The sequence below is a fragment of the Pleurodeles waltl genome, chromosome 2_2 (assembly GCF_031143425.1).
Source record: "Pleurodeles waltl isolate 20211129_DDA chromosome 2_2, aPleWal1.hap1.20221129, whole genome shotgun sequence".
Classification (NCBI taxonomy): domain Eukaryota; kingdom Metazoa; phylum Chordata; class Amphibia; order Caudata; family Salamandridae; genus Pleurodeles; species Pleurodeles waltl.
The window spans coordinates 1,101,244,616-1,101,270,460 of NC_090439.1; the positions used below are offsets into that span (position 1 = coordinate 1,101,244,616).

Sequence of the window (25,845 nt, forward strand, 5' to 3'; positions counted from 1 at the left end):
GTAGCTTCGCTTTAACCATATATATGTATGTGCATATACACACATACACATACACACAAGTAAGGTTAAGTCATTTAAAATCATAAAAAAATGTCATAACTGCAGACTTCTAGGCTCCAAGCACGGTCCTGCATTGTAATGTCCCCCGATGTAAAAACGTAGATTTGATGGTAATATATAGATTAAGACAATAAAGTATTAGGCACTCACTGAGGTGTGTGAATCCTTTATTTAATAATGCACAAATCACAGCTATACAATGTTCCTTCAGGTGCTTTCCATTTTTAGCACTACTTGCAAATCAGCCAGAAACACCCCCGGAAATGTGACCTGCTTGTATCGTGCTCTACGCGCACTGTGGAGAGAAAACAATAGGACAATTTAGACAGCAACACTTAAAAACACTCTAGTCTTCTGTTACATGAACCACTGAGAGCAAATACACCCACGTCAAGGTAACCTCAGGAATACAAGGTTTTCATGGTGGAACCCACAATCTCCACTGAAAAGTTAACCAAGCTCATGTCCTACTTGCAAGTGTGACTGTGGATCACATTGCATAAATCAGGCTACAAAGCAATGGAGCGCTGCACACTAGACGTGGTTTATGGTGAGTAGTGAAAGGGAGAGTAGAGCAGAGAATGGGCACATCAAGGGGTTTACGGTGTGCAGGATACAGGTGAAGGTTGAGACTGCCAGGCGAGGTTGACCACTAAGGGCGGTGGCAGGGCTGCGGGTGGGAGAGATGCTTGGGTGGGAAAGACTCAGACTAGAAACACTTAAAGGGTGGCCCTGCTTCGAGGTGTCACTCTGTGGTGAGGTGTTTCTTGTAGATATAGTAAATCACCTTTATATAGAGAGCTGGAATCCTCCTATATGCCCTCCTCTCATTGCACAGCATTAGCACTACCATCCACACTCAAGGAACCCATAAATCATTCAGACATTAGCACAACATGAAACCCACCTACGGTATTGGATCAATACCCCTGATTAGGACTACAGGCCCGCTACTTACATCCTTTCTCTGAGGGCCCATACCCAGTATGTGGGAGAATAGGGCACTGGCAAACCAAGTGGGAAGTTAACAATCAGAAAAAACCTGATGTGAACAAGGCCAATTGGAAAACACTCACATTCCACTGTATTTTACCAGAATTTATTGTATTTAATATTATCACAGTATTGTACCCGGAATATCAAATATCGCCAAGTAAGCACAGACAGGTGATAATTGTATCATGGATTTACACTGTTAACTTCGTTCATATATACTTTGATGCTAAACATAGCATCCTCTAAAATATAAGCAGAATATGGAGTACCACCTTATCATGAAAGTAAGAATACACTGGTAAGTACAAATGTACTATTTTAACTCCACATATATGCATCCTGACAATACATAAATGTGTAATATTAGACAAGAATATTGTGAAGGAAAGTATGCACAAGTGTAAATTTTACTATATATATGTATATATAAATATACATATATAGTCAGCCGACTATTGTAACCACAATATCCACTGCCACAATATTTTGTGAGAGTAAGAATATCTAAGCAAGTATAGATTTACTATTCTTAACTCCACATGTGTATTGTCTATAATCTGACATACAACCGTATCTCACCTTTCTCTCCTTGGCCTACAGCTTGTCTCTCATCAGAAGACCAAGAACGCCCATGCAGGCGGCCAGAAGCAGGTAGCTCGTCTTCACGCTGGTCGCTCCGCTGACATTGCAGAGGTCGGTGCTGCAGCAGCTGGTGGTAGTACCGACCCCAAGTACAGTAAGGCTAGTTGGAACACATGATGAGCTACATGTCTTGGTAACTGTGATCCCCACTGCAAGCAAAGAGAAATATGATGTTCAGGAGCAGTGCCTGGAAACGCTGAGCTTCGAAGCATCATAGCTACCTTCCATCCTTACACCTGAAGCACACCTTTTTGCGTTTACCACTCCAAGTCAGATCGGTGGTGCCTCATGTAAAATGCACATCAGTATTTGGAACAGCAAAGAATGAAAAGTAAGCTGTCAGGCCTTTAATCCAAGTTTGGGGAGCTGTGGAGCAACTAAGCAATGCTTGTAACGAGGAACAACACTGCTCCCTGGTCAACGTAATGCAAGACAATAGGGTGCCCCGCTAAACGAGGTGAGGGGCCCCTGAGATGTTAGATTCTCAGAGAGATACATATGTCTATGGTCGAATGGGGACACCCTAAAAGTGTCCCTAGCAATGGGTGCATGGGCCTACGTCACTGCCATGCCTTGACCCTCAGGGGAGGGAGTTTGTCCTCGGAAAATGGATTTATTTGTATAATGAAAAATGGCTTTATGAATAGGACCACACATCGCTAGTACTGATGTAACCAGGTTTCAAGCTATAGGGGCGCTAGATTGATCACACCTCAGCAGAATTTGAGATCCATACCTGTAAAAAATGCTAGTATTCCTTCAACAAAAAGGTGAACACATGAAAGGATAAGGGCCCTGTTTCTGAGTTGCTAGGAGTTTTGTGACCCTTTTGCAAACCCCTGGTAGAGCAGAGTTCTAGATTCAGCGTTGGGTAGTTTGTTTTCTTTGATGCAGGTTAACATCTGAAGAAAGCTGCGTGCTCCATACACTTACCAAGAAAGGATTCAGTATGAATTGCTCTATAGCTTGCTGGATTTGCCTGGACACTCCCTATTTCTTTAGTTTTTAGGTAATACGGAATGTTTTCAAGTCACTGGGGATTCACCATTTCATGGGGAGGAGTTAGTGATCTCTCTCGCTGGTATAATAGAGGATTCAAGGTGAATGGTTTTGAAAAGAAGTTGGAGGGAAAGAGCCTGCTATGGGGCCTGTCATGCCTAAGCCTTAGATTATGTGTTTTTCCCATTACTAGAGTGAAAGGGCAGAGTTTGGATGGTGTGTTCAAGGAAACCTCTTTTGTGTGGGAAGGGTGCGCCAGGCTTTCTCACCTGCGTAATAGAGAAAGTAAGATTCAAAGTTAGTTTCTGTTTCAAGGAAGTATTTTGTTAAGCCTTTGCAAAGTAACTGAGAGTGTTTTATGTTGTTATGCTTTGGGTGGTGCATGTAGCGCCAACAATGCGTTACATGTAGTGAATGTTTTAGTTTTTTTAGCTCGTGGTTCAATAATTTCTGAACTATTTTTGAAGATTTAATGCTATCGCTGAGGTTATGTTTTTCACTCTACGGTCATTCAAGGGATCTGGTTTCTGTTTTTGTAATTTGAGATCTTAGTTGAACCACCCTGCCTTATGTCTGTTAGGATGTAGCCATGTTCTTTTGATTGTAGCAGATAACTAATGGATGTGCTGTTTAACTTTAGCAACACAAAAGGATGATGGATGGAGTGTTGAAACTTTTTAAACACTCACCCCCTAGTCACAGATCTGGGTTTAATCCATTGTTCTTTTGCTCACCATATGCCACCCCAGTTTGGACCCAGCCATATGCAAATCAGTCTTGACCCTGTTCCCCATGGGAGCAGTCTAGCCCAAGTTTCCAGGCTAGGAGCTCCCTGGACCGGAAACAAGCATCCTGGGACCGGTTTCAGGGTATCACCCATCCTTAGCAAGGCTGGCTTGAGTACAGTGGCACAGTAAGCAAGGGAACCAAGTCTGGGCACACCATGGCCACTTAGGGCAACTTTAGCAACACAAAAGGATGATGGACAGAGTGCTGAAACTTTTCAGACACTCACGCCCAGTCACAGATCTGGGTTTAATCTATCATTCTTTTACTCACCATGCTTCCTCAGTTTGGACCCAGTGATATACAAATCAGGCTAGACCTTGTTCCCCCTGGGCACAGTCCAGCCCGAACTGCCAGGCCAGGGCTGGTGTCGGGGTATCACCCCTCTTTGGCCAGGCTAGCTTGAATCCAGTGGCACAGAGAGCAAAGGACCCACGTCTGGGCACACCCTGGCCACTTAGGTCAACTTTAGCAACATCTGGGTTAATTAATTGTTCTTTTGCTCACCATGCCACCCCAGTTTGAAAGAGCGTTTTAAAAGTTTCAGCACTCCGTCCATTATCCTTTTGTGTTCCATTTAACTGACATTTTGAGGTAGTGGGACAGTAAGTGGAGAGTTATTCTTGTAATGAGTTTAGGTCAAAAAAATTCAAAAGTCTCATAGCTGTGGTTGTACAAGATCTGTAGGTGCCTGAAATGCTGAAGGGAGGTTGAGCATGGAGTAGATGTCACTCCACATAGTGTGGTTGTTTCCTGAGACTGAAATTAGACTTCTTGCAGCAAAAATAGTATTGACTGTCAGCCTGCTACGTGGGTTGGTCCAGTGACCAATTTGTGGAAGTCAAATGCTTCCATGGCAGCGAGTAGCCATGATGTCTTGTGTAATGCAGGTTTATCAAACTACATGTTAAGTGATCTTAGAGACCACAAGTACTAATTCCAAGATATCCTTTAATGTTTGGCGGTGACAGTGTGTTTTTGAGGACCAATGCAATCCCTCCAACATCCTTCCATTTGCTTGATTTCTGAAGAGAGTTAGGTATCCAACAGGGATTGCTTCCTGCGTTATAGGTTCTACATTGTCACTCAGCCCTGTTTCTGCTACAAAGAGTTTGGCTTAAAGTATGCTGTTAGGGTGTAAATGTGATTTCTGCTTTTGCTTAGTGATTTTTCACTGCTACTATGACTAATTTGTATCCCATGTGACAAACGTTGTACTATCTGCTCGGTAATTGAATATGAAGTCTTTTGACTGAAGTATGTTTCAATAAATTGAATTATTTGGCACTGATTAGCATGCACAACATATGATTGTTATTTTGAACAGAAAACTGGTTGTTTATAACCTGCCAATGATAGGTCTTGTTAGGGGGGTAGTTGGCAGCTATTGACACTTGTTGATGTTACTCCTGGCTCTTTGACCTCTAGAGAACACTCTGCCAATTTTGTCTAGCTGGCATTTCAGGTAGGAGGGCATTATTGTATCATTATTTAGATTTTGTAGGAGAGTACTTGTAGGTGAGTATTCGCGTCGGATATTTAAAAATTCTCCTTTCAATACTGTTGCCAATCTAGATATTGGCCTGATGTATTAGACAGAGGTGGTAGGGGGTTTTGCTTTTCTTTTTCTTAGCTGTGCAAGACGAGGTTGATAATTCCGGTGACTGGCTGGACATTGCTCAGGAGACAGCTTCGGCTGGTGTTGTAGCGGAGGTGGACAGCAAGGTTTAGTGGTAGGTACGTCCAGTTCATCCAGTATGCAAAGCAGTGACTTTGGTGGGTTTTGTCAGGTGGAAGAGATACAAGCACTAGGAATGCTCCCAGGGTATTGGATGTAGGAGTGAAGAAAAAAAATAGCTGGGGTCTAGTGTAAATAGGAATATGTCTGAGGAAGAGCGATGGAGGAAAGGAGAAAAGTTTGAAGTACTGTAAAGGTATTTGAGAGATTTATGGTTTGAGTACTTCATTGTTTCTGACAGCCATTTTGTATGATGGCTGACGTGTTTGGGATCAAAAGTAGGTGGAGATGAGACTTAATGATTAGGAAGGTGATTTGAGATTTGTAGATGTAGACAGAGCACAAGACAGAGGAGGGTGATTATTGACCGGGTGGAGGTGAAGGGTTTAGCTAGGAGTGGAGCATTAGGGTATCATGGGAAGCACAGTGTTATAAAATGATTTATTTTACGTTATGATATAAGCACATGCTCCAACTATCACATGACAGTGCTGGATAGGGAGTACAGCATGAGAACTGGGATTCAATATAAGCTATAAATAAACTAGACTAACTGACCTCTAAAGCTCTCTTGAATGATACAGTCATAAGCACTATCCTCAAACTATAGTTGTTCTCAATTTTACAAGCCAGTTTGAAAACATATTTCAGAGTTTGTTCACTGCCAGCCCACCATACTGTCACCTGCTCACATTCCTGTACATCTTGGGATGGCCTCTCTACCCTTGTGGTCTGATATTTCCCAAGGGGTCTTGTTAATAACTTGTGAACCTTGCCATCCTGGAATGTAAGGCAGACTTAAAAGTTCATCCCTGAGGTTAATTTCCTCCAGCTAGCCAAATCAATAAAAATGACTTTGAAAAATGGCACAAACCTTTCCTGCATAGGAAATATAGCCATGGCCAAGATGAGGATCCTGCCCTGAATCCTTTTCTGATTCCAAACAGTACCCATATGGACTGAGCATAAGTAGATAACCCAACTACAGCACATGTCTACCACATGTGTCAAGGTAGGTCAGAAGATGAGATTTCTGGGAAAGAGGAAGAGCAGTATACACCACAGGAGGCTTGGCCACGTCAAAGTTGATATTATAAAACCAGGTGGCACATTTCCAGTACATAGTCATTCAGTTAGGATTGTCTGGACCTGGATAACGCTGAGTCCATACCATGGCTTGGGTATATTAAGTGCACTTACAGAGGGTTTGGAGCCATAGAGCTTTTGAATAACACTGCCCCAACTTCCCGCTCAGCCAGAGACCAGACAAAGATGGCCTTTTTAGGTCGAGCATAGCAGTGTGCAAGTGCTACTTTTCCGACGTATTGGTACGTATCTGGTCTTTTAATCACGGCCATCACTATCACTTGTTCATGGGCTTGCCCTTCAAAAATACTTTATGTTTGTTGGTAAAAGCTTTACGTTTGTCCCTCCTTGGACATTGCCTCTGCTACATGGCTAATTGCACTTTTGCCGATACATTTGACTGCGAGCGAACTTCTTTTTCCTTTTGTGTGCTGTCTCACGCCGATTCCGTGGTGCTTTGAATCGGCTCGCTTATATAAAACTGTATTACTTTTCACTTTCAATTTATGTGGCAAGAAAAGTCTGGTTAGGAGTTTACAACGCTAATAGCTCTAACTCCAGCAAATGCGAGACCCATTGCATTGCAAATGCTTGTTTTAAGCAGGTGTAGACAACAAGCTGCTCAGCTTACTCTGGCAAATGATCATGTCCTAGAACCTGTCCATGAGATGAAATTGTACCTTTCTTATATAGAAAAAAACTCAACGCAAGTTTTCATTTAAGTAGGCTCTGTTTGGGGACATTGCATTTTCTATTAGCTTTCCCACAAGAAGGGGCATGGCTTCAGAATCTCCCTTCTTCCCCTCGTGACAATATTTCTAGGCAAAGCACACTGCACGTTTTGCTTTTTTGTGCACTTTAATCATCATAATTACATGTTAGCAATTTCAGCACCGACAGAAGTGTAATAAACACACACTACAAACATTTGCAATAGCCGCACATCCCAACAAGTTATCCAGAAGACAAGCTTTCTGTCCTCCTCATGAAATAGAAAATGCCTTTGCAGTCAACAAACATCCACAAATCCGAACAGAAAACAATAAAAATCTCTTAATTGGATGATTCATGTTGGAACCAATTCCTACTCACAACTCAGACAAGTTATGCCTACTTTAAGGAAGATTAATTGTGTAACACAGGAAAATACCCCTTTCTTTAAGATCCAGCCACATTTTGGGACAAACCAGCATGGAACATTCGCGCCATCAAGTGGCGAACTGACAATTAGCAAAGCACTTTCATTTCTTAGAAGTCATATGAAGAACTGAGAGTCCCATCCTGCACGGATAGAAGCACGGTGTAAAGTGGGTGTGACATAAAGGCTCAATTTTCTGACTTTATGTCTGAAAAAAACAACTACTCCTGCCTAACCAGTGGCGGGGTTTAATCTACCTATACACAAATGCCATGCTATGGTCAGGCCCGTGCTGAACACGGAGAGAAAAACATTCACACACGCCATTCACGGAACGGAGAAGGAATTCGGCATTGTGGGGAAGTTGTATGGGACCAGTTTGTCAGAGGCTGCAGAGTCCTCATGTGCTCAAGAATCATCAGGGCTCTTCAGATTCGTGGCCCTGATAATCGTCCCGTCGACGGGAGGACACACTATAGAAATGTGTATGATGGCAGTCCTATGGGAGGGGGGAGGTTCGGCCCGTTTGCCAGAGGGTGGGAGCCAAGAAGCAGGAGACGGGACACCAGTGGGTGCTTGATTCTAGGAGAGGAGATGAGACAGGGGTAGGTCCTGACTGGAACAACAATGAAAGTGGTCCCCTTTATCAAACGAGATAGCTAAACAAGCATTTGCAATGCAATAAGTCTCGCATTTGCTTGAATTAAAGCTATTGGCATTGTAAATTCATAACTGGACAACCCTGCCTCATAATTTCGTCTTTTCCTGCCATATAATTCCAGTGGCCCTGCATATAACTAAAGCACTTACCTTCTTTCTCTATCTGCAGCAACAAATGAAAATGTTGCCTCTCACCATCCTAATTTAAATCTGCCATGGTAATTCCAATAGAATACCACTTTCACCACCCCACCATCAGAGTTGCTGGTCAGCTAACACGATTCCCCAAAAAAAGATACAAGACAGCACGGAGGAGAAATAAACTAGAAGGGTCACCCAAACATATCAAGAGTGTTCAGTCATAGTGTAATAAGGATGTTAAGTTGGCCTGAATCATGGTCATAATTGTAATAAGGAGATATTATTAAAACATATACAATTATCATATCAACCTTTATCAGAAATATACTTTTGCCATTAGACTGTAATGCTCAAAACAACCCCTAGAACGCACCATAACAAAAATATCATTTGTAAGAAACATGGTCATGTAACAATATTATTAGCCCCAAAAGGGCATAAACCCATGAAAAGAAAACAGGAGAAAGTAATGCTCTGTAACCGTATACTTAGCCCCTAGACGGCATTTTAGGGTTAGCAGACCTACTGCAATGATATTACAAACAAGGTCTTTAAAGTAAAACTTCTCCCAGCTGTAAAACAAAAGTTCTAGCCATGAGAAAGCTTAGAAGACACTGAATAGTGGGAGTAGTTAATATTTTGGGGTCCCCACTACCCTAGTGTGGGGACCCAGAGATGACATAGACAGAAAGAGCGTTTTGAAGGTGGTCCCATTGTCCTAGGACCACCACAGGCTGAGTTATGAGCAAAACTGTTTTAAGTAAGTAATACCCTGCAAAGCATTATGGGGCGAGTTTTCGTGACGTGAATATTATAGTATGTTGATTGCAAGGCTCAGAACAGCCCCTAGAGGACGCCACAGTAAAAATAGCATTTGGAAAAAAACATGGTCATGTAACCATTCAGTGAGCCCTTAGAGAGCATAACCAAATGAAAAAAAAATAGGAGAAAGAAATGCAGTGTATCCAAATATGTAGCTCCTTGAGGGCGCAGTACATTACACATTTTCAAGTATAACTGGCCTATTGCAGTGATATTACAAACAGGGACAATGAAACATAACTTTTCCCAGCTGTAAAAAAACATTCCAGCCATGAGAGAGCTTAAAAAGATAATGAATGGTTGTAGGGGTTGTTATTTTGGAGATACGCACTAACATAGTGTGGGGACCCAGAGATGATGTAGACAGAAAGAGCACATTGTGGTCAATGTTTTGAAGGGGGTCCCACTGTGCTAGGACTCCCACAGGCTGAGTTATGAGCAAACATGTTTTATAAAAGTAATGCCCTGCAAAACATTATGGGGCATGTTTCTGTGCCACAAATATTTTAGGAAATTGATATCTTGACTATAATGTTTAGAATAGTCCCTTAACCCCAATGGTGCGGGTCACGACCAGTTCCCGATGCCTAGGAAAGGTTTTAAAATTGCACTGGAGGATTTATTTTTATTTTTTTTCAACCCGGGAGACACGGAAGAACTTCTGCGTCACCCCCCGCTCATCTGTGACATTAGCGCACCTCGAAGCACGCAGACGTCACAGTTTTCCCCACCGAGCATCGGAGGAGCAGGTGTGCGAACTCTCCAAAACGGCCTCCCCAGATGCCAGTAATGCATCGATGGAAAGGGGAGAGTCTCTCCTTTCCACTGATGCTTCCTCACACCGTTTCCTGGCCATGGATCGCAGCCTGTCTGCGATCCATGGCCAGGAAATGGCCCTAGGCACCAGGGATCTTGTTAGGGGGGGTTGGGGGGGGAGTTGCCCCCCCATTTAAGTGTAGGGGGGTTTAATCAAAAAGAAAAAGAAAAAAACATGTTGGGGTTCTCCTGGGGGGTGCCCACAGATACTAAAATGTATCTATTTTTTTTAAATAAAAAAAAACAAAATGGCGGGGTCGACCCTTTCTACACGAAATTATGTTGTTTTTTTTTAAAATAGTTTCCACAGGGGGGTGATTGCGCCCATCCACCCCTCCCCCCTCCACACCTCCCTAATTCCATTGGGATATATGTATTTTTTTTTTAAATGAAAATGTTGGGGCCAGCCCTTGGGCTGACCCCCTATTGGGGCTTTTTTTTTTTATACATGTGTGCTTTGCCATGGGGTCACGATTAGCCGAAGGGAAAGCACACATGTATAAAAAAAGAAGTGATGTAGAGAGTCAGTCTCTCTCTCTCTCTCGCTATATACATATATATATATATATATCTATATATATGTGTGTGTGTGTAACAAGAGACAAATCTCTCTATAGATATGTATATATATATATATATATATATACATACATATCACTTTTTTACATGTGTTGTTTTCCGGGAGCCATGATCGGCACCCAGGGAAAGCACACATATATAAAAGTGATACATATATAAATATATATATATATATATATATACACATATATATAAATATATATATATATAGAGAGAGAGAGTAGAGAGAGATAGATTCTCTCTATAGATGTGTTGTTTTCCAGGAGCCACGATCGGCACCCAGGGAAACCACACATATATAAAAGTGATACATATATATATGTGGAGATTATTTATATATATATATATATATATATATATATATATATAGAGAGAGAGAGAGAGAGAGAGAGTAGAGAGAGAGTAGAGAGAGATAGATTCTCTCTATAGAGAAATAGATCTGTCTTTTGTCTAGTGGCAGTTTTGATGCCACTAAGTAGAGCAGATGGTTTTTTATGCCTGCTGCAAAGGATATACAAGTATTTAGCTGGGTGGATTAGTGAAGCCAGGCGTTACCTGCGCTTTAAAACAAATGAAATGTATGTGGAGGGGGGCTATGGAGATATGAGGGGGACTTTTGCTGGGAGGTACTGAGGGAAATTAGAAGAGGAGTTCATGGGAACAGAGCACCAAAAATGACTGTCGCGCTGGGTGCCACCAGCGCTAAAGGCTGAGATGATGGGTATGTGGTAAGGTGAAGTAATAGTGTGTCTTTTTTATTTTTTTTCAGTGTCTTCAGAGAATCTTCTGAATCAAAGAAGAAGTGAAGGTAAGGTGACGACATTTACTATTGGACACAACACACACACCCACAAGAAGTTTTGTGACTCTATCTGCCTTCTACGTAGGCTAGTACTTCAGAGGGACAGTTTAGCCAGTAGCAGAGATGGTGTCTTGTTGGATGACGTGGCAAGCCTGCAGGAGCAACACTTTGCTGATCACATTCCTAAAACACCCAAAAAGGATCGTCCATGTCGTCGCTGTAAAGTGTGCTCAAAGCATGGAAAGCAGCAGGAGAGTCTGTATTACTGTTCCCAGTGCCCATCCCAACCAGGCCTCTGTGTCCCTACTTGCTTTTACGTTATATCATACTAAAGCAAAGTTCTGGGAAATCGACTGAGGTGGAGCTGCTGTTGGGTAATCCTTTCAGTGGCTGTGCATGGATACTGAATGTCCATGGGCCACTGCTTCGTTAGGCAAGCAGCCTCAGAATTTTATTTCATCTACTTCAGGAAATCATGGACTTCCTTATGTCCTTCTTAACACCTATATCCACTGTCAGAATGTGGTAGGTGTCCTGTTCAATTAAGGTGCATTATAGTCCCCATACTGCACATACTAGTGGACAGAACATATGCCATATTGTCACGGAGTACCCTGTGTGGCAAAATGTTAAAGGCATGACTGAATTTTGAAGTGCTTGTTAGGGAACTTATGTATGCTGAACAAGGACCACCATGACTGCCAATGAGAACCAGAGTAAGTGTAATAAGTCAAACAAATGTCCTGTCAGACATATTCCCCAACATTTCTACTTGTTTGAAAGTGTGCAAACCCAATTTGTAGCTTCACTTTTAAAGCAAAAGTAAAAAATGTTGGTGAATTAGTCCCAAGGGATATTTGTTTGACTTTTTACTTTGGAGACCTTAGGATTTCTTTACCAGCATGTCTGCCTTTGTTTCAATGGTAGATATGCTCGGTCGGTTCGAGGAATAGGCCTCCCAAGGCATACTCGGAAACCCCCAACTTGCATCCACAAACTAGTATAGGTTGACTTGGCAAATATACAGGATTAGTCAGGACTCTAAGCGGGTAATGAAAGCTTATGGTAGGTGTGCTTTCACAGGGATATTGCACAGGTTGAATATTGCACAGGTTGAAGGCAGATAGTAATGGAAGTACAGATGTACATCATCTACACCTATGGATTCAAACCCATTGGTGCAATCCCAGCACTGAAGGACAATGGCACGTATGAGTCAGTGTTTGACCTGCTTTTCATGTTCATCCTCCATCAGAACTTAGTAGATGTTCAATTTGCTGTACGATAAGTGCATTACAAACACAGCACTGCACATAATGTTGGCTGGGACATATGCTACGTTCTCACGGACTCCCCTGTGTGCCAAACACTACCCTTCTTCATAGGCTATGACCTTCTCTTTAGGGAACATCATGAGAATTCCCCAGCATGTCTGCCTTAGTTTCAAAGGTAGATGTGCTTGCTCAGTTCGAGGAATTGCTTTGCACGGCACACTCGGACACCTCCAACTTGCACCCACAAACTGGAAGGAGTTGGATTTAACACAGTGATGGCGCTAAAGGCACATGAAAAACATGTCTTCCTGAGCCTCAGGTGGCTGTCATGGGAGTCATTAGTAAAGATTTGCTACGCATGCCTTCGGTAATGTTCAGGAAGAAGGAGGTGGTTACTTGACAGGTGGCAAAATGTAGTCAAACGTACTCCGTCATGTGGTGGTATGAATGTGATGGGCTATTGTCTGGCAGCGGTAAATTAATGTGAGTGCAGTGATTGGTTGGATTGGGCCCATGGCCGGCGGTATGAATGGGTTGTTTGTTGTGCCTGAATGGCGTGTGAATGGACTATAAAGAGGTTGGTGACTGGACGAGGCTTTATGGCCCACCTTCAGAGGGCTTGGTTTCAATATTCATGCCTTGAAACCATAATTTCTGGGAGTGCTAAAACCAACCAGTGTGAGTGGTGGATTAACTTTAACATACTAGTTCCAGGGGAGTCCAAAGGTGCAGAACTTGTGTGGCTCTCACCAGTTTTCCTTCACCCAGAAAACCCTTGAAATTACAAACTTTGCTTAACAAACACTTTAGCCTTGCATTTCAGTGAGGGGAAGTCCTGGAATCTGCAGATAGCCACAAACTTTCTACCACCCAGCGTTCCACTAGGTCACCAGAGAAAAACATTGCCTCACTTTAGTGGGTGGGCAAGTGACCGCAACAGGGAAGTACCCAAAACAGATTGTGGAGACATCAAAATTACTTACCACAAAACAGCCTGGTGTTGTAAGACAGTCACCTGAGTATTTGGTCCTGGGCTCGGGAAACCTACCAAACCCAGACATTTCTGAAATCTAGACACCCGGGGCAGTCCACGGAAGTGTGGCGTGTTTGGATTTCACAAAGATGTCTTACCCAGAATACCTTGCTAAAGTGAAACGTTGATTAAAAACACTATTTTCCTTGCTTTTTCATCACGGAAACTATAGGAATGTGAAGGGATCCACAAAATTTCTACCACCCAGTGTTTCCCCACTTGTCCTGATAAGAACACAACCCTGCTTGTGTGCCTGTGCCTAGTGCCTGCGTCAGGAATGGCTCACTCCAGGGTTGACGGTAGCCTTCATGCAAGTCTACCATTGACCCTTGTGTGATCCATTCCTGTCGCGGGCACTAGCCTACCCACACAAGTGAGGTACCATTTTTACCAGGAGACTTGGGGGAATGCTGGGTGGAAGGACATTTGTGCCTCCCCTCAGATTCCAGAATTTTCCATCACCGAAATGTGAGAAAAAAGTGTTTCTTTTTTGCCAAAGTTTTGTTTTTGCAAAGGATTCTGGGTAACACAACTCAGTGAGAGCCCCACAAGTCCCCTCATTCTGAATTCCCCTAGGTGTCTAGTTTTAAAAACTGTAAAGGTTTGCTGGGTTTCCTTAGGAGCCGGCTGAGCTAGAGGCCAAAATATACACAGCCAGGCACCATGCAAAATACAGGTCAGTTTTCATAAGAAAAATTTGATGTGTCCAAGTTGAGTTTTGGGGCTTTCCTGTAGCGCGGGCACTAGGCCTACCCACACAAGTGAAGTACCACTTTTATCGGGAGACTTGGAATAACACAGAATAGAAGAACAGTGTTATTGCCCTTTGTATCTCGCAAGTTTTTTTCTTCCAAATGTAAGACAGTGTGTAAAAAAGAAGTCTATTTGAGAAATGCCCTGTAATTCACATGCTAGTATGGGGACCCCAGAATTCAGAGATGTGCAAATAACCACTGCTTCTCAACGCCTTATCTTGTGCCCATTTTGGAAATACAAAGGTTTCCTTGATACCTATTTTTCACTCTTTATATTTCACCAAATGAATTGCTGTATACCCGATTTACAATGAAAATCCATTTCACGGTGCAGCTCATTTATTGGTTCTTGATTAACCTACAAGCCCTATATATCCCCCCAACCAGAAGAGTCCAGCAGACGTAACAGTATATTGCTTTCAAAAATCTGCCATAGCTGGAAAAAGTTATAGAAGTAAATGTGGACAGAAATGGCTCTTTTTTCACCTCAATTTCAATATTTTTTTATTTCAGCTGTTACTCTCTGTAGGAAAACCTTAAAGGATCTACACAAATGAACCTTTGCTGGATTCAGAATGTTGTCTACTTTTCAGAAATGTTTTGCTGTCTGGGATCCAGCATTGGTTTCATACCCATTTCTGTCACTATCTGGAAGGAGGCTGAAAGCACAAAAAAAATAGTAAAAATGTGGTGTGTCCGAGTAAAATGCCAAAATTGTGTTGAAAAATGTGGTTTTCTGATTCAGCTGTAAAACAAAATTCCCAGTCATGAGAGCTTAAAAAGACACTGACTGGTGGAAGGGGTCATTATTTTGGGGTCCCCAATAACCTAGTGTGTGGACCTAGGACCACCATAGGCTGAGTTATGAGCAAAAATGTTTTGTAAAAGTAATTCCCTGCAAAGCACGATTTCCCTGAGTGCTGTGAATATTGTACTATTGGCTCTCCTGCTGTGCTGGGAGAACAGCCTTTACTTTGAGGGTTTCTGTTTTACATAAGACATGTACCAATTTCAAGTGTTTTAAAGGGAGAGCCACAAGAAATTACTCTGATTAAGTAACTGTGAACATGTGACCAGCGCTCCAATGCCCCAGATCGAGTTCACGCTGTTATGCCTGTTCGCACTGTGAGCGCCATGGCGGCCATGCAGCACAAAGGGGAGAGAAAAGAAAACAAGCATTTGCCATGCAATTAGTCTCGTGTTTGCTCGAGTTAGAGCTATTAGCGCTGTAAATTCCTATAGGAAGTTGGCTCTGTATATACAATCTCAAGGTGAGAGATAGTGTGCACAGAGTCCAAGGGTTCCCCTTAGAGGTTGATAGTGGCAAAATTAGATAATTCTAATGCTCTATTTTTTGGTAGTGTGGTCGAGCAGTAGGCTTATCAGAGGGTAGTGTTAAGCATTTGTTGTACACACAAAGGCAATAAATGAGGAACACATACTCAAAGACTTAACTCCAGGCCAATTGTTTTTATACAGAAAAATATATTTTCTTAATTTATTTTAGAACCACATGATTCACGATTTGAGGTAAGTACATAAAATGCAAGGTGCTTCAGACAGGTAAGTAAGGAACTTTGATTTAAAACAGTAGTACCCACAGTTTAGGTTAAATTGGCAATAAGCTATTTTAAAAGTGGACACAGTGCAAAAATCAACAGTTCCTGGGGAGGTAAGTTTGGTTAAGTTTTTCAGGTAAGTAGAGCACTTACAAGTTCAGTCTCCTGGGCATAGGCAGCCCATTTTTGGGGTTTCAAGGCAACCCCAAAGTCACCGCACCAGCAACACAGGGCCGGTCAGGTGCAGAGGTCAAAGGAGGGCCCAAAACACATAGGCGTCTATGGAGAACAGGGGTGCTCCGGTTCCGGTCTGCTGGCAGGTAAGTACCTGCGTCCTCCGAGAGCAGACCAGGGGTGTTTTGTAGAGCACTGGGGGGGGGGACACAAATAGCCACACAAAACACAACCTCAGAGGCACAGGGGCGGCCGGGTGCAGTGTGCAAAGAAGGCGTCGGGTTTGCTATCGGAAGCAATGGAGAGACCAGGGGGGTCACTTAGGCGATGCAGGCAGGGCACAGGGGTGCTTCTCGGGCCAGACCCCGACTGGGCAAGGAAGAGGGCCGCCTGCTGGTCACTCCTGCACTGGAAGGTGGTTCTTCTCGGACCTGGGGGCTGCGGGTGCAGTGTTTGGTCCAGGCGTCGGGTTCATTATTACCAGGCAGTCGCGGTCAGGGGGAGCCTCTGGATCCTCTCTGCAGGCGGCGCTTTGGGGGTGCAGGGGGGTCGACTCAGGTTACTCACGCCGTCGTAGTCGCCTGGGAGTCCTCTCTGCGGTGTTAGTTCTCTGGAGCTCGAGCCGGAGGCATCGGGTGCAGAGTGAGAAGTCTCACGCTTCCGGCGGGAAGAGATAATTCTTTAAAAGTTGCTAAAAAGTTGCAAAGTTGTTGCTGTTTTTGAACAGTGCCGCTGTTCTCGGGAGTTTCTTGGGCCTTCAGGTTCAGGGCAGTCCTCTGAGTCCTCAGAGGTCGCTGGTCCCTGTCAGATGCGTCGCTGTGCAGGTTCTTTGAGTCTGGAGACAGGCCGGTAGGGCTGGGGCCAAGTCAGTTGGTGTCTCCATCGTCTCTGCGGGGCTTTCAGGCCAGCAGTCCTTCTTATTTCTTCAGGTTGCAGGAATCTGATTTCCTGGGTTCAGGGTTGCCCCTAAATACTAAATTTAGGGGTATGTTTAGGTCTGGGGGGCAGTAGCCAATGGCTACTGTCCTGGAGGGTGGCTACACCCTCTTTGTGCCTCTTCACTGACGGGAAGAGGGGCACATCCCTATACCTATTGGGGGAATCCTCCAATCTCAAGACGGAGGATTTCTAAAGGCAGGAGTCACTTCAGCTCAGGGCACCTTAGGGCTGCCCTGACTGGTGGGTGGCTCCTCCTTGTTTTCCTCATTATCTCCTCCAGCCTTGCCACCAAAAGTGGGGGCAGTGGCCGGAGGGGCGGGCATCTGCACTAGCTGGGATGCCCTGGGGTGCTGTAACAAAAGGCATGAGCCTTTGAGGCTCGCCGCCAGGTGTTACAGTTCCTGCAGGGGGAGGTGAGAAGCACCTCCACCCAAAACAGGCTTTGTTCCTGGCCACAGAGTGACAAAGGCACTCACCCCATGTGGCCAGAAACTCGTCTGGTGGTGGCAGGCTGGCAGAAACTGGTCAGCCTAGCACTAGGAGTAGGACTGGTATTCAGGGGACATCTCTAAGATGCCCTCTGGATGTATTTTACAATAAATCCCACACTGGCATCAGTGTGCATTTATTGTGCTGAGAAGTTTGATACCAAACTTCCAGATTTCAGTGTAGCCATTATGGAACTGTGGAGTTCGTATTTGACAAACTCCCAGACCATATACTCTTTATGGCTACCCTGCACTTACAATGTCTAAGGTTTTGCTTAGACACTGTAGAGGCATAGTGCTCATGCATTTATGCCCTCACTTGTGGTATAGTGCACCCTGCCTTAGGGCTGTAAGGCCTGCTAGAGGGGTGACTTACCTATGCCACAGGCAGTGAGAGGTGGGCATGGCACTCTGAGGGGAGTGCCATGTCGACTTAGTCATTTTCTCCCCACCAGCACACACAAGCTGTGAGGCACTGTGCATGTGCTGAGTGAGGGGTCCCCAGGGTGGCATAAGACATGCTGCAGCCCTTAGAGACCTTCCCTGGAAACAGGGCCCTTGGTACGAGGGGTACCATTTACAAGGGACTTATCTGTGTGTCAGGGCTGTGCCAATTGTGGGAACAAAGGTACAGTTTAGGGAAAGAACACTGGTGTTGGGGCCTGGTTAGAAAGGTCCCGGCACAATTTCAATCATAACTGGCATCAACAAAAGGCAAAAAGTCAGGGGGTAACCATGCCAAGGAAGGCATTTCCTTACAATTCCTAACTGGACTTTTCTTGCCATACAAACTAAAAAAATAAAAAGTAAAACAGTTGACATAAGCGAGCCGATTCAAAGCGCCACACCGGCCATGCGGTGTGCACGAAGGAGAGACACAAAAGGAAAAAGAAGTTTGCTCGCAGTCAGTTACCTACAAAAGTGCAATTATCCATGTAACAGGGTCAATGGCCAAGGCAGTAACAAAACTGCCCCAAGGAGGGAGAAACATAAAGCATTTACCAATGATACCAAAGGATTTTTGAAAGGCAAGCCCATGAACCAATGAAAGTGATGGGCGTGGTTAAAAGCCCAGTTACATACCAACAGGCTGGGAAAGCAGGCTTGCGCACTGATATGCTCGACCTAAGAAGGATACATTAAATCTTACCTTATGTGATATTTTTTTTAGTTAGGTTTTGTTGCAGTCCCTTCTGGGTGCCTCACTGGCATGGTAAACATTTTTTTTTTTCCTAAACAAAAATGACTATATTTACGCTAGCGTGATTTTTAGGTGTACTGACTTCCTGTTCATGTACAAAATTAACTAGTCCACTAGAGAAGTGTCATGTTTTTGAAGACTAGGAATGGGGGACAGAAACCTTATGTGCTCAAAAAGTGGACGATTTCAAAAGTTAAAGATCTAATACCCCTAAATCGCTTTATTTATTAGAAACACATGTTGTGCAGACCTACACCTTCAACGCAATGAAAGATGTACGTTTATTTTTCAAACGACACATACAGTAATCTGCATGGCAGTGTCTGAAAGAACAAGTCGGCAGATCTGCAGAGGCCTCTGCACGTTCATAAATGCACCACTAGTGCGTGCCCAGTGGAGGTACGTGTCTGAAAATATCGCCCACTGATTTAAACGAGCCTGTCGCTGGTGCAAAAGAGCCCAGTATGTGCACACGCCTCAAGGCATTCAGCATTTGAATCAAGGTGTGCGGCAGGGCCCTCCCGAACACACCCTATCGCCGTAAGCCATAGAGGGCCAGGCATCTGCCTGGACACAGTGGCACAACCTTAGAAGCCCTCAACTAGGTTTGACTAGAAATACAAACATAGAGGCGTAGCTATCAATAGTGTAGCAACTGCAGTGGCCCCGAGGCCCTGGCTGTGGGGGGCCAACTGCACTGCAATAAGTGCTTTTTGATTACAAATCTTTGGATTAAGGACAATTTCCTTGTTTGCACCTGAGCCCACTACACCCTTGCTAGGTCAATGTGTGAGCACGTGGTCACAGCAACACAAACAAGTGGGAGCAACCAATACCCAACAGTGCAAATAGGAGGACCCAGCAAAACGAGGACCCCAGCAGCGCACCCAAGCGAGCCACAAGCTACTTCACTCCATATCTGAATTAAAGGAGTATGTTGAAGAGTCTGGCACTTGGAACAGAAGTGGGGGCGGCCAGTGCGCGGGATCAAGGTGATATGGGTGGCAACAGTTTGAATAGCGTCCTGCCCAATTTCTCATAAATCAAGGTATTCAGGCACAGAAAGCATATCATTTTCAGGTTAACAAAAAAGAAGTACATGACAAAAAATAGTAGGTCACTGAAATTTCGCAAGTCTCCGACTGCCGAAAACATGATGAATAATAACGAGTTAGAGCTATTAGCGTTGTAAACTCCTAACCGGACTTTTCTTGCCACATAAACTGAAAATGAAAAGATAAACAGTTTCACATAAGCGAGCCAACGGCCGGCATGAGCGCGAAGCAGACACAAAAGGAAACAAAATTTTGCTTGCAGTGAAACGTATCGGCAAAAGAGCAATTATCCATGTTACCGGCAAAAGTGCAATTATCTATGTGACAGAGTCGATGTTATGCAAAGTGCTCGACTTCTTCCCAACGAGATTGTGCTGCCAACGATGTAAAGACAAAAAATAGTCCAGAAACCATACCAGAAACATGGAGCCTCGTATGTTTTCAGTAGTTGTCCGGTGCACTCGAGAAGGGCTAAACACCGGAAAAGGCATGACGTATGCATGCCACTCACTAATTATATCAAGTGAATTTTAAAAGGCAAGCCCACAAACCAACCAAACTGATGGGCGTGACATGGGTGTGATTACAAGCCCGTAGAGAGATTACAACAGTGACAGAGCGATTTGCGTGTATGACCATAAAAATAGCTCACCCACACTGAAGTATATCGGCAAATGTGCAATAATCCATGTAACAGGGAAAGTCTGCAAGGCATGAGAAAAACAGCCTCATGACGGCACAAACATAAAGCATTTACCAATGACATCAAGTGATTTTTTTATAGGCAAGGCCAGGAATGGATGAAAGTAATGGGCGTGATTAAGGGCCATATGTACTAAAGCATTTCCCCATAGACACAGAAAGGGTAAAATTCTTTGGTACATCTGGCCCTAAAAGCCCACAATACTTATAACAAGAGCTTGCATGCTCGACCTAAAAATGGCATATGGAGAAATCCGTCCCAGGTAGGGGTTTGAATGGGGAACAGTAAAGCCAGTGTGCCCGCTCAAAGCTATTCATCTTTCCTTCAAAATGTAATAAAATAATACTGAACTTTAACATTCAGGAAGTAGAAAGTTACAGGGCAGTGGCATGGAGTAAAACATTAATGGATGCACGCGTTCTAATCTCATCTTTCCACCTTGACCAAATACTGTGATCCTGGCCAATTATTTAGAATGCATCAATCCCCATGTCTCCCGAAAGTGGAGCGCTTCGAAACAGGATAGAAGCAGTTATGTAAACATTTAAAATGGCACCTGCAGAGTGTAGGAATCAAGCCTGAGGTCAGGGACGTAATGAAACTTGAGGCGGGCCTCCTGCAAAGTACCTGGAGAGCGCATCCTCTCCCCTGTACCCAGTCAGGGGCCGGCCGCCCGTGTACACACCCCCTCATCGCGGGGTCTGGGGGGGGGGGCTTTGTTACACCACCGGCTGGGGTGGCGCGCTTGGCACGCTGTGATTCGCACGGGAACCTGAGGGATTACAGTCAGTAGGAGCCGGTACTTACCCAGGTAATTACCAACCACCGTTTGACAGGCGGTGGCGTCCGAGGTGCAGTTGGTGGCCGTCATGCATTTGCTGTTGCTGCCCTGATTGGTGCATGTGTAGCACGCCAAGGAATGCACTGGAAAGAGAAAAAATCATCAGTCAGGCAACTTTACTTTTCATACACGCTCAACACAGGACTTTGCCAAAATAATGCAATAATCTGATAGCTACCTTCACAGACTATTACAATACACCAGGGCGCCCCAGGGTGGTCCAAGAGGTTCAGAGAGACGCCTAATTGTCAGTCTATCGACATGGAATACAACGATATTCAGGGGCTAACCTGAAAACCTGGCATGGACTGCTATCAGTGGTTCGACACTCATTGTTTATAAATCTTTAGGATTTTGGGGGCCCTGGGCCAAGCTATTTTGGGGTACCCTGTTTGGAACATTTTTGAATTTATGATCCAGTTTCATCTCTTTCATGCCCTCTTTGCCCAGGTGACAACAGTGCACAGGTACACTCGTCCAAATTCTAAAAGTGTTTACATCTAATATTCAGGGATAGTGATATGTGTTTTCAATATTGTAACACAGCAGCAGCTCACGAATATTACTAGAAATAATCTCTGTGACCCCTCACATTTCTCACGTGAGGTCTGCTTTGATCTAAAAGAAACTTTTTTTATGGTTGTTGCGTGCAATTTAAACACGACTTTTCTCTGCAAAATATCTGTAATAGACTCTCACGCATCACCCACATTAAAAAATATGTCAGTCAGTGCCAGCGTTTTAAATGGGCAGGTACTCAGTAGCTGCACTTCTTTATTTTTTAAAGAGACAGTTCCGGCACTTCTCAGCGCTGCTACACCGCTTTTAATGGGAGAGTAGAGGCGCTTCTCAGTAGCATACTAAAGGCACTCTGGGAAGGGAGTACATGCACGTCTATAGTTCCCTTTCAGTCACTGGTCAGTAAGTAATCCATTGGTTCAGAGAGGAACATAACTGCCAAGTGGACCTGCTTGTGCTGTGGACTTCTTGATTTTTTTTAAACAATGCCAGTGTAGGCTCAACAAGTCCAGTGAGCAAAGTGCTTTTAGGTAAAAAGCAAGCAGTAGTATTGGCTGAAGCTGGCACACATGTAACGGGGCAGCCTAAGATGCTATAGTGAGAGAGTAGGGACTGGTAAATGAGGGACCAGAGCTAATCTGAATCCATAAAGAGGCACTGGTATGAAGCTGGTGGGTCCCATGGGCCCCAAACACCAATGATCTCTCTCAGCCTTTCAGATGCCAAGATTCCCAGGTCCATGCGTCACTGGTTAGGTCAGTACTGTTTTTTAATTAGAATTCTGGGGCCTGTAGTGGCACTTAACCCAGCATAAAACAAGGCCTACGAGTCCCAGAGTTCTACGAAAAATCCGGGACAGGACTAACTAGTGAGGCAGAGGCCTGGTAAAGTCGGCAGCCGTGCAGTCTAAGCTCTTGCCTGTTTGAAGCGTTCTTAAAAGAAAGGTTTCCTCTACTTCTCATCCACGGCTGACGCTTGGCTAATAAAGCCGATCTCACAATTTCAGTGTCTAAGTTCACGATTAGAAACTTGCACTTTTCATAAATGTCACTCAGTGTAGTGATAGAGTCTAAGGTACTAAACCAGAACAGTACAAAATGTCAAAGATTATGCCATGCAGCGTGGTTCAATGTTCCTTCCACTCACCATGCCTTTAAACATACCCACCCCAACCCTCCCCTCGCTATACTTTCATGCCACCACACTCCCCTCTCCACCGTCTCCCCCCTCCTCTCAGTATGCCTCAATGCACCACACCTAACCCCTTCAACCTCGTCTCCCCGTATCATCCTTTTCTCGTCCCTCCTTTTACTATTCCTTCCTCATCCCTCCTCTCACTGCACCTCTTACCGAGCACCTGTTCTTTCATCTCCTCTCTCGCCAAACCTCCTGCAGCCCTCCTCACCACACCTCCCTCAGCCTTCCCCTCACTACACCCCCTCACTACACCTCTTACCGAGCACCTGTTCTTTCATCTCCTCTCTCGCCAAACCTCCTGCAGCCCTCCTCACCACACCTCCCTCAGCCTTCCCCTCACTACACCCCCTCACTGCACCTCTTACCGAGCACCTGTTCTTTCATCTCTTCTCTCACATTAACTCCCTCAGCCCTCCTCCCACTCCTCCTCTAACCGCACCTCTCACGAGCACCTGTTCTTTCATCTCCTCTCTCGCCAAACCTCCTGCAGCCCTCCTCACCACACCTCCCTCAGCCTTCCCCTCACTACACCCCCTCACTACACCTCTTACCGAGCACCTGTTCTTTCATCTCTTCTCTCACATTAACTCCCTCAGCCCTCCTCCCACTCCTCCTCTAACCGCACCTCTCACGAGCATCTGTTCTTTCATCTCCTCTCTCGCCAAACCTCCTGCAGCCCTCCTCACCACACCTCCCTCAGCCTTCCCCTCACCACACCCCCTCACTACACCTCTTACCGAGCACCTGTTCTTTCATCTCCTCTCTCGCCAAACCTCCACACTTCCCTCGTGTTCTCCTCTCACCCCTCCTCTCACCATACCTCAATACCATACAACTAATGTCTCATCTCTTCTCCCACCAAATCTCCCTTAGCCTTCTTCTCACTATTGCAAGCATACACCAATACTTCTCTCACAAAAACTTCCTTCACCATACCTCTCACCCCTTTATCACATATGCATCCAATCACCATCTCCAACCACACCCCCTCATCCCTCGTCTTCCTACCACCGTATTCCACCATAATTCATTCACCCCTCAGCTCACTTACATTTTATACCATCATCTCCTACCACACACCTCTCACCCTTCCTGTCACATGAACCCCATACCACCATCTCCTACCACACCTCTCACCCGTTCTTTCTCACACACACCTCATATCACCATCTCCTGACACACACGTTTCACCCTTCTTCTTACACGCACCACATACCACGATCTCCTACCACACTTCTCACCCTTCCTCTCACATACACCTCTCACACGCACCCCATATCACCTTCTCCTTTACCACACATCTCTCACCCTTCATCTCACAGGCCCCCATACCACCATCTCCTACCACACCTCTCTCACTCTTCCTCTCATATACACCCCATACCACCATCTCCAACCGCACCTCTCACCCTTCCTCTCACACACATCTCATTTTACCATCTCCTACCACATAACTGACCTTTCCTCTTGCATACACCTCATACATCATCCTCTACCACACCTCTCACCCCTCCTCTCACACGCACTTCATACCACCATCCCTTACCACACCTCTCTCACCCTTCCTCTCAGATGCACTCCATACCACCATCTCCTCCCACACCTCTCACCCGTTCTCTCTCACACACACACCTCATACCTATCCCCACACACAGGGCCGCAGCCAGCAGGGCGACGAGAACCACCTTCATGCTGAGGATCCTGGGAGCTTCTGGAAGTGCTGTTTGCCCCGGCCCTCGCCCTTAAATACCCTCACAGTGTTTGCTTTCCTTTCGCTTGGATACAGTGGACGTCTCTAACAACGTGGAAAACAGGAATGCACCGAGAAGCTTTCCCTCCAGGAACAATAGCTTCTAATTACCCCCCTTGCAGGGTGGGTTCCTAGTCTGTTATTAAATGCGCTTCCTTCCATTCTTCTCTTGTTCTGAACTTCAGACACTGAAAGCTGACTTTAGCATGTGACATGGACACATTAGGTCACCCAAGTGCCCATGTCTTAAGAGAGAAAACACAGTAACCAAATACATGCCCAACACTACCTTAGGAATAAGCACTGACAAAGCCAACAACAGTGTATCCTTTAGTATAAGAATTGTGTGCTTTAGCTGAACAACGGCACAGACCAGGTACCACATGGGCAGCAGCAGTGCAATGTTTGCACACACGCAGGGAGCACAACAGGAGAGACAGGTAAGATGGAAGCGCCCCTTCCACTCAGAGAACAAGTACAACACGTGCAGCTGCAGTGCAAGCTTCCCTCACACAGGTAACAGGCACAGTATAGGCAGATGCAGTGCAGACTTCTATTACTCACAGGTAACAGGTGCAGCACAGGGAGAAACAGTGCAGACTTCTATTACTCACGGGTAACCGGTGCAGCACAGGGAGATGCAGTGCAGACTTCTATTACTCACATGTAACAGGTGCAGCACAGGGAGATGCAGTGCAGACTTCTATTACTCACGGGTAACAGGCGCAGCACAGGCAGATGCAGTGCAGACTTCTATTACTCACGGGTAACAGGCGCAGCACAGGGAGATGCACTGCAGACTTCTATTACCCACGGGTAACAGGTGCAGCACAGGGAGATGCAGTGCAGACTTCTATTACTCACGGGTAACCGGTGCAGCACACTCACGGGTAACAGGTGCAGCACAGGCAGATGCAGTGCAGACTTCTATTACTCACGGGTAACCGGTGCAGCACAGGGAGATGCAGTGCAGACTTCTATTACTCACAGGTAACCGGTGCAGCACAGGGAGATGCAGTGCAGACTTCTATTACTCACGGGTAACCGGTGCAGCACAGGGAGATGCAGTGCAGACTTCTGTTACCCACGGGT

At 45.0% G+C, this 25,845-nt stretch overlaps 1 protein-coding gene across 1 annotated transcript; it reads right to left on the reverse strand.

Annotated features, from left to right (window-relative positions):
* Positions 1–210: 210 nt before the first annotated feature.
* On the reverse strand, positions 211–24,765 carry LOC138282880 (lymphocyte antigen 6E-like). The gene is made up of 4 exons (XM_069220873.1): positions 24,643–24,765; positions 21,254–21,370; positions 1,636–1,847; positions 211–355 (listed from the first exon to the last, which is right to left on the reverse strand). The coding sequence occupies exons 1-3, from the start codon at positions 24,692–24,694 to the stop codon at positions 1,651–1,653; spliced, it is 366 nt and encodes a 121-aa protein (XP_069076974.1). The 5' UTR covers positions 24,695–24,765; the 3' UTR covers positions 211–355; positions 1,636–1,650.
* Between the last annotated feature and the right edge of the window lie 1,080 nt (positions 24,766–25,845).

Bases quoted from the DNA above. Each gene is read 5' to 3' on its own strand.
- LOC138282880 (XM_069220873.1), bottom strand. From the start codon at position 24,694: ATGAAGGTGGTTCTCGTCGCCCTGCTGGCTGCGGCCCTGTGTGTGGGG. The intron at 21,371-24,642 runs GTATGAGGTGTG...TTCTCTTTCCAG, and splicing joins GGCCCTGTGTGTGGGGATAG to TGCATTCCTTGGCGTGCTAC. The intron at 1,848-21,253 runs GTAAGTACCGGC...CTTTGCTTGCAG, and splicing joins GGTGGTTGGTAATTACCTGG to TGGGGATCACAGTTACCAAG.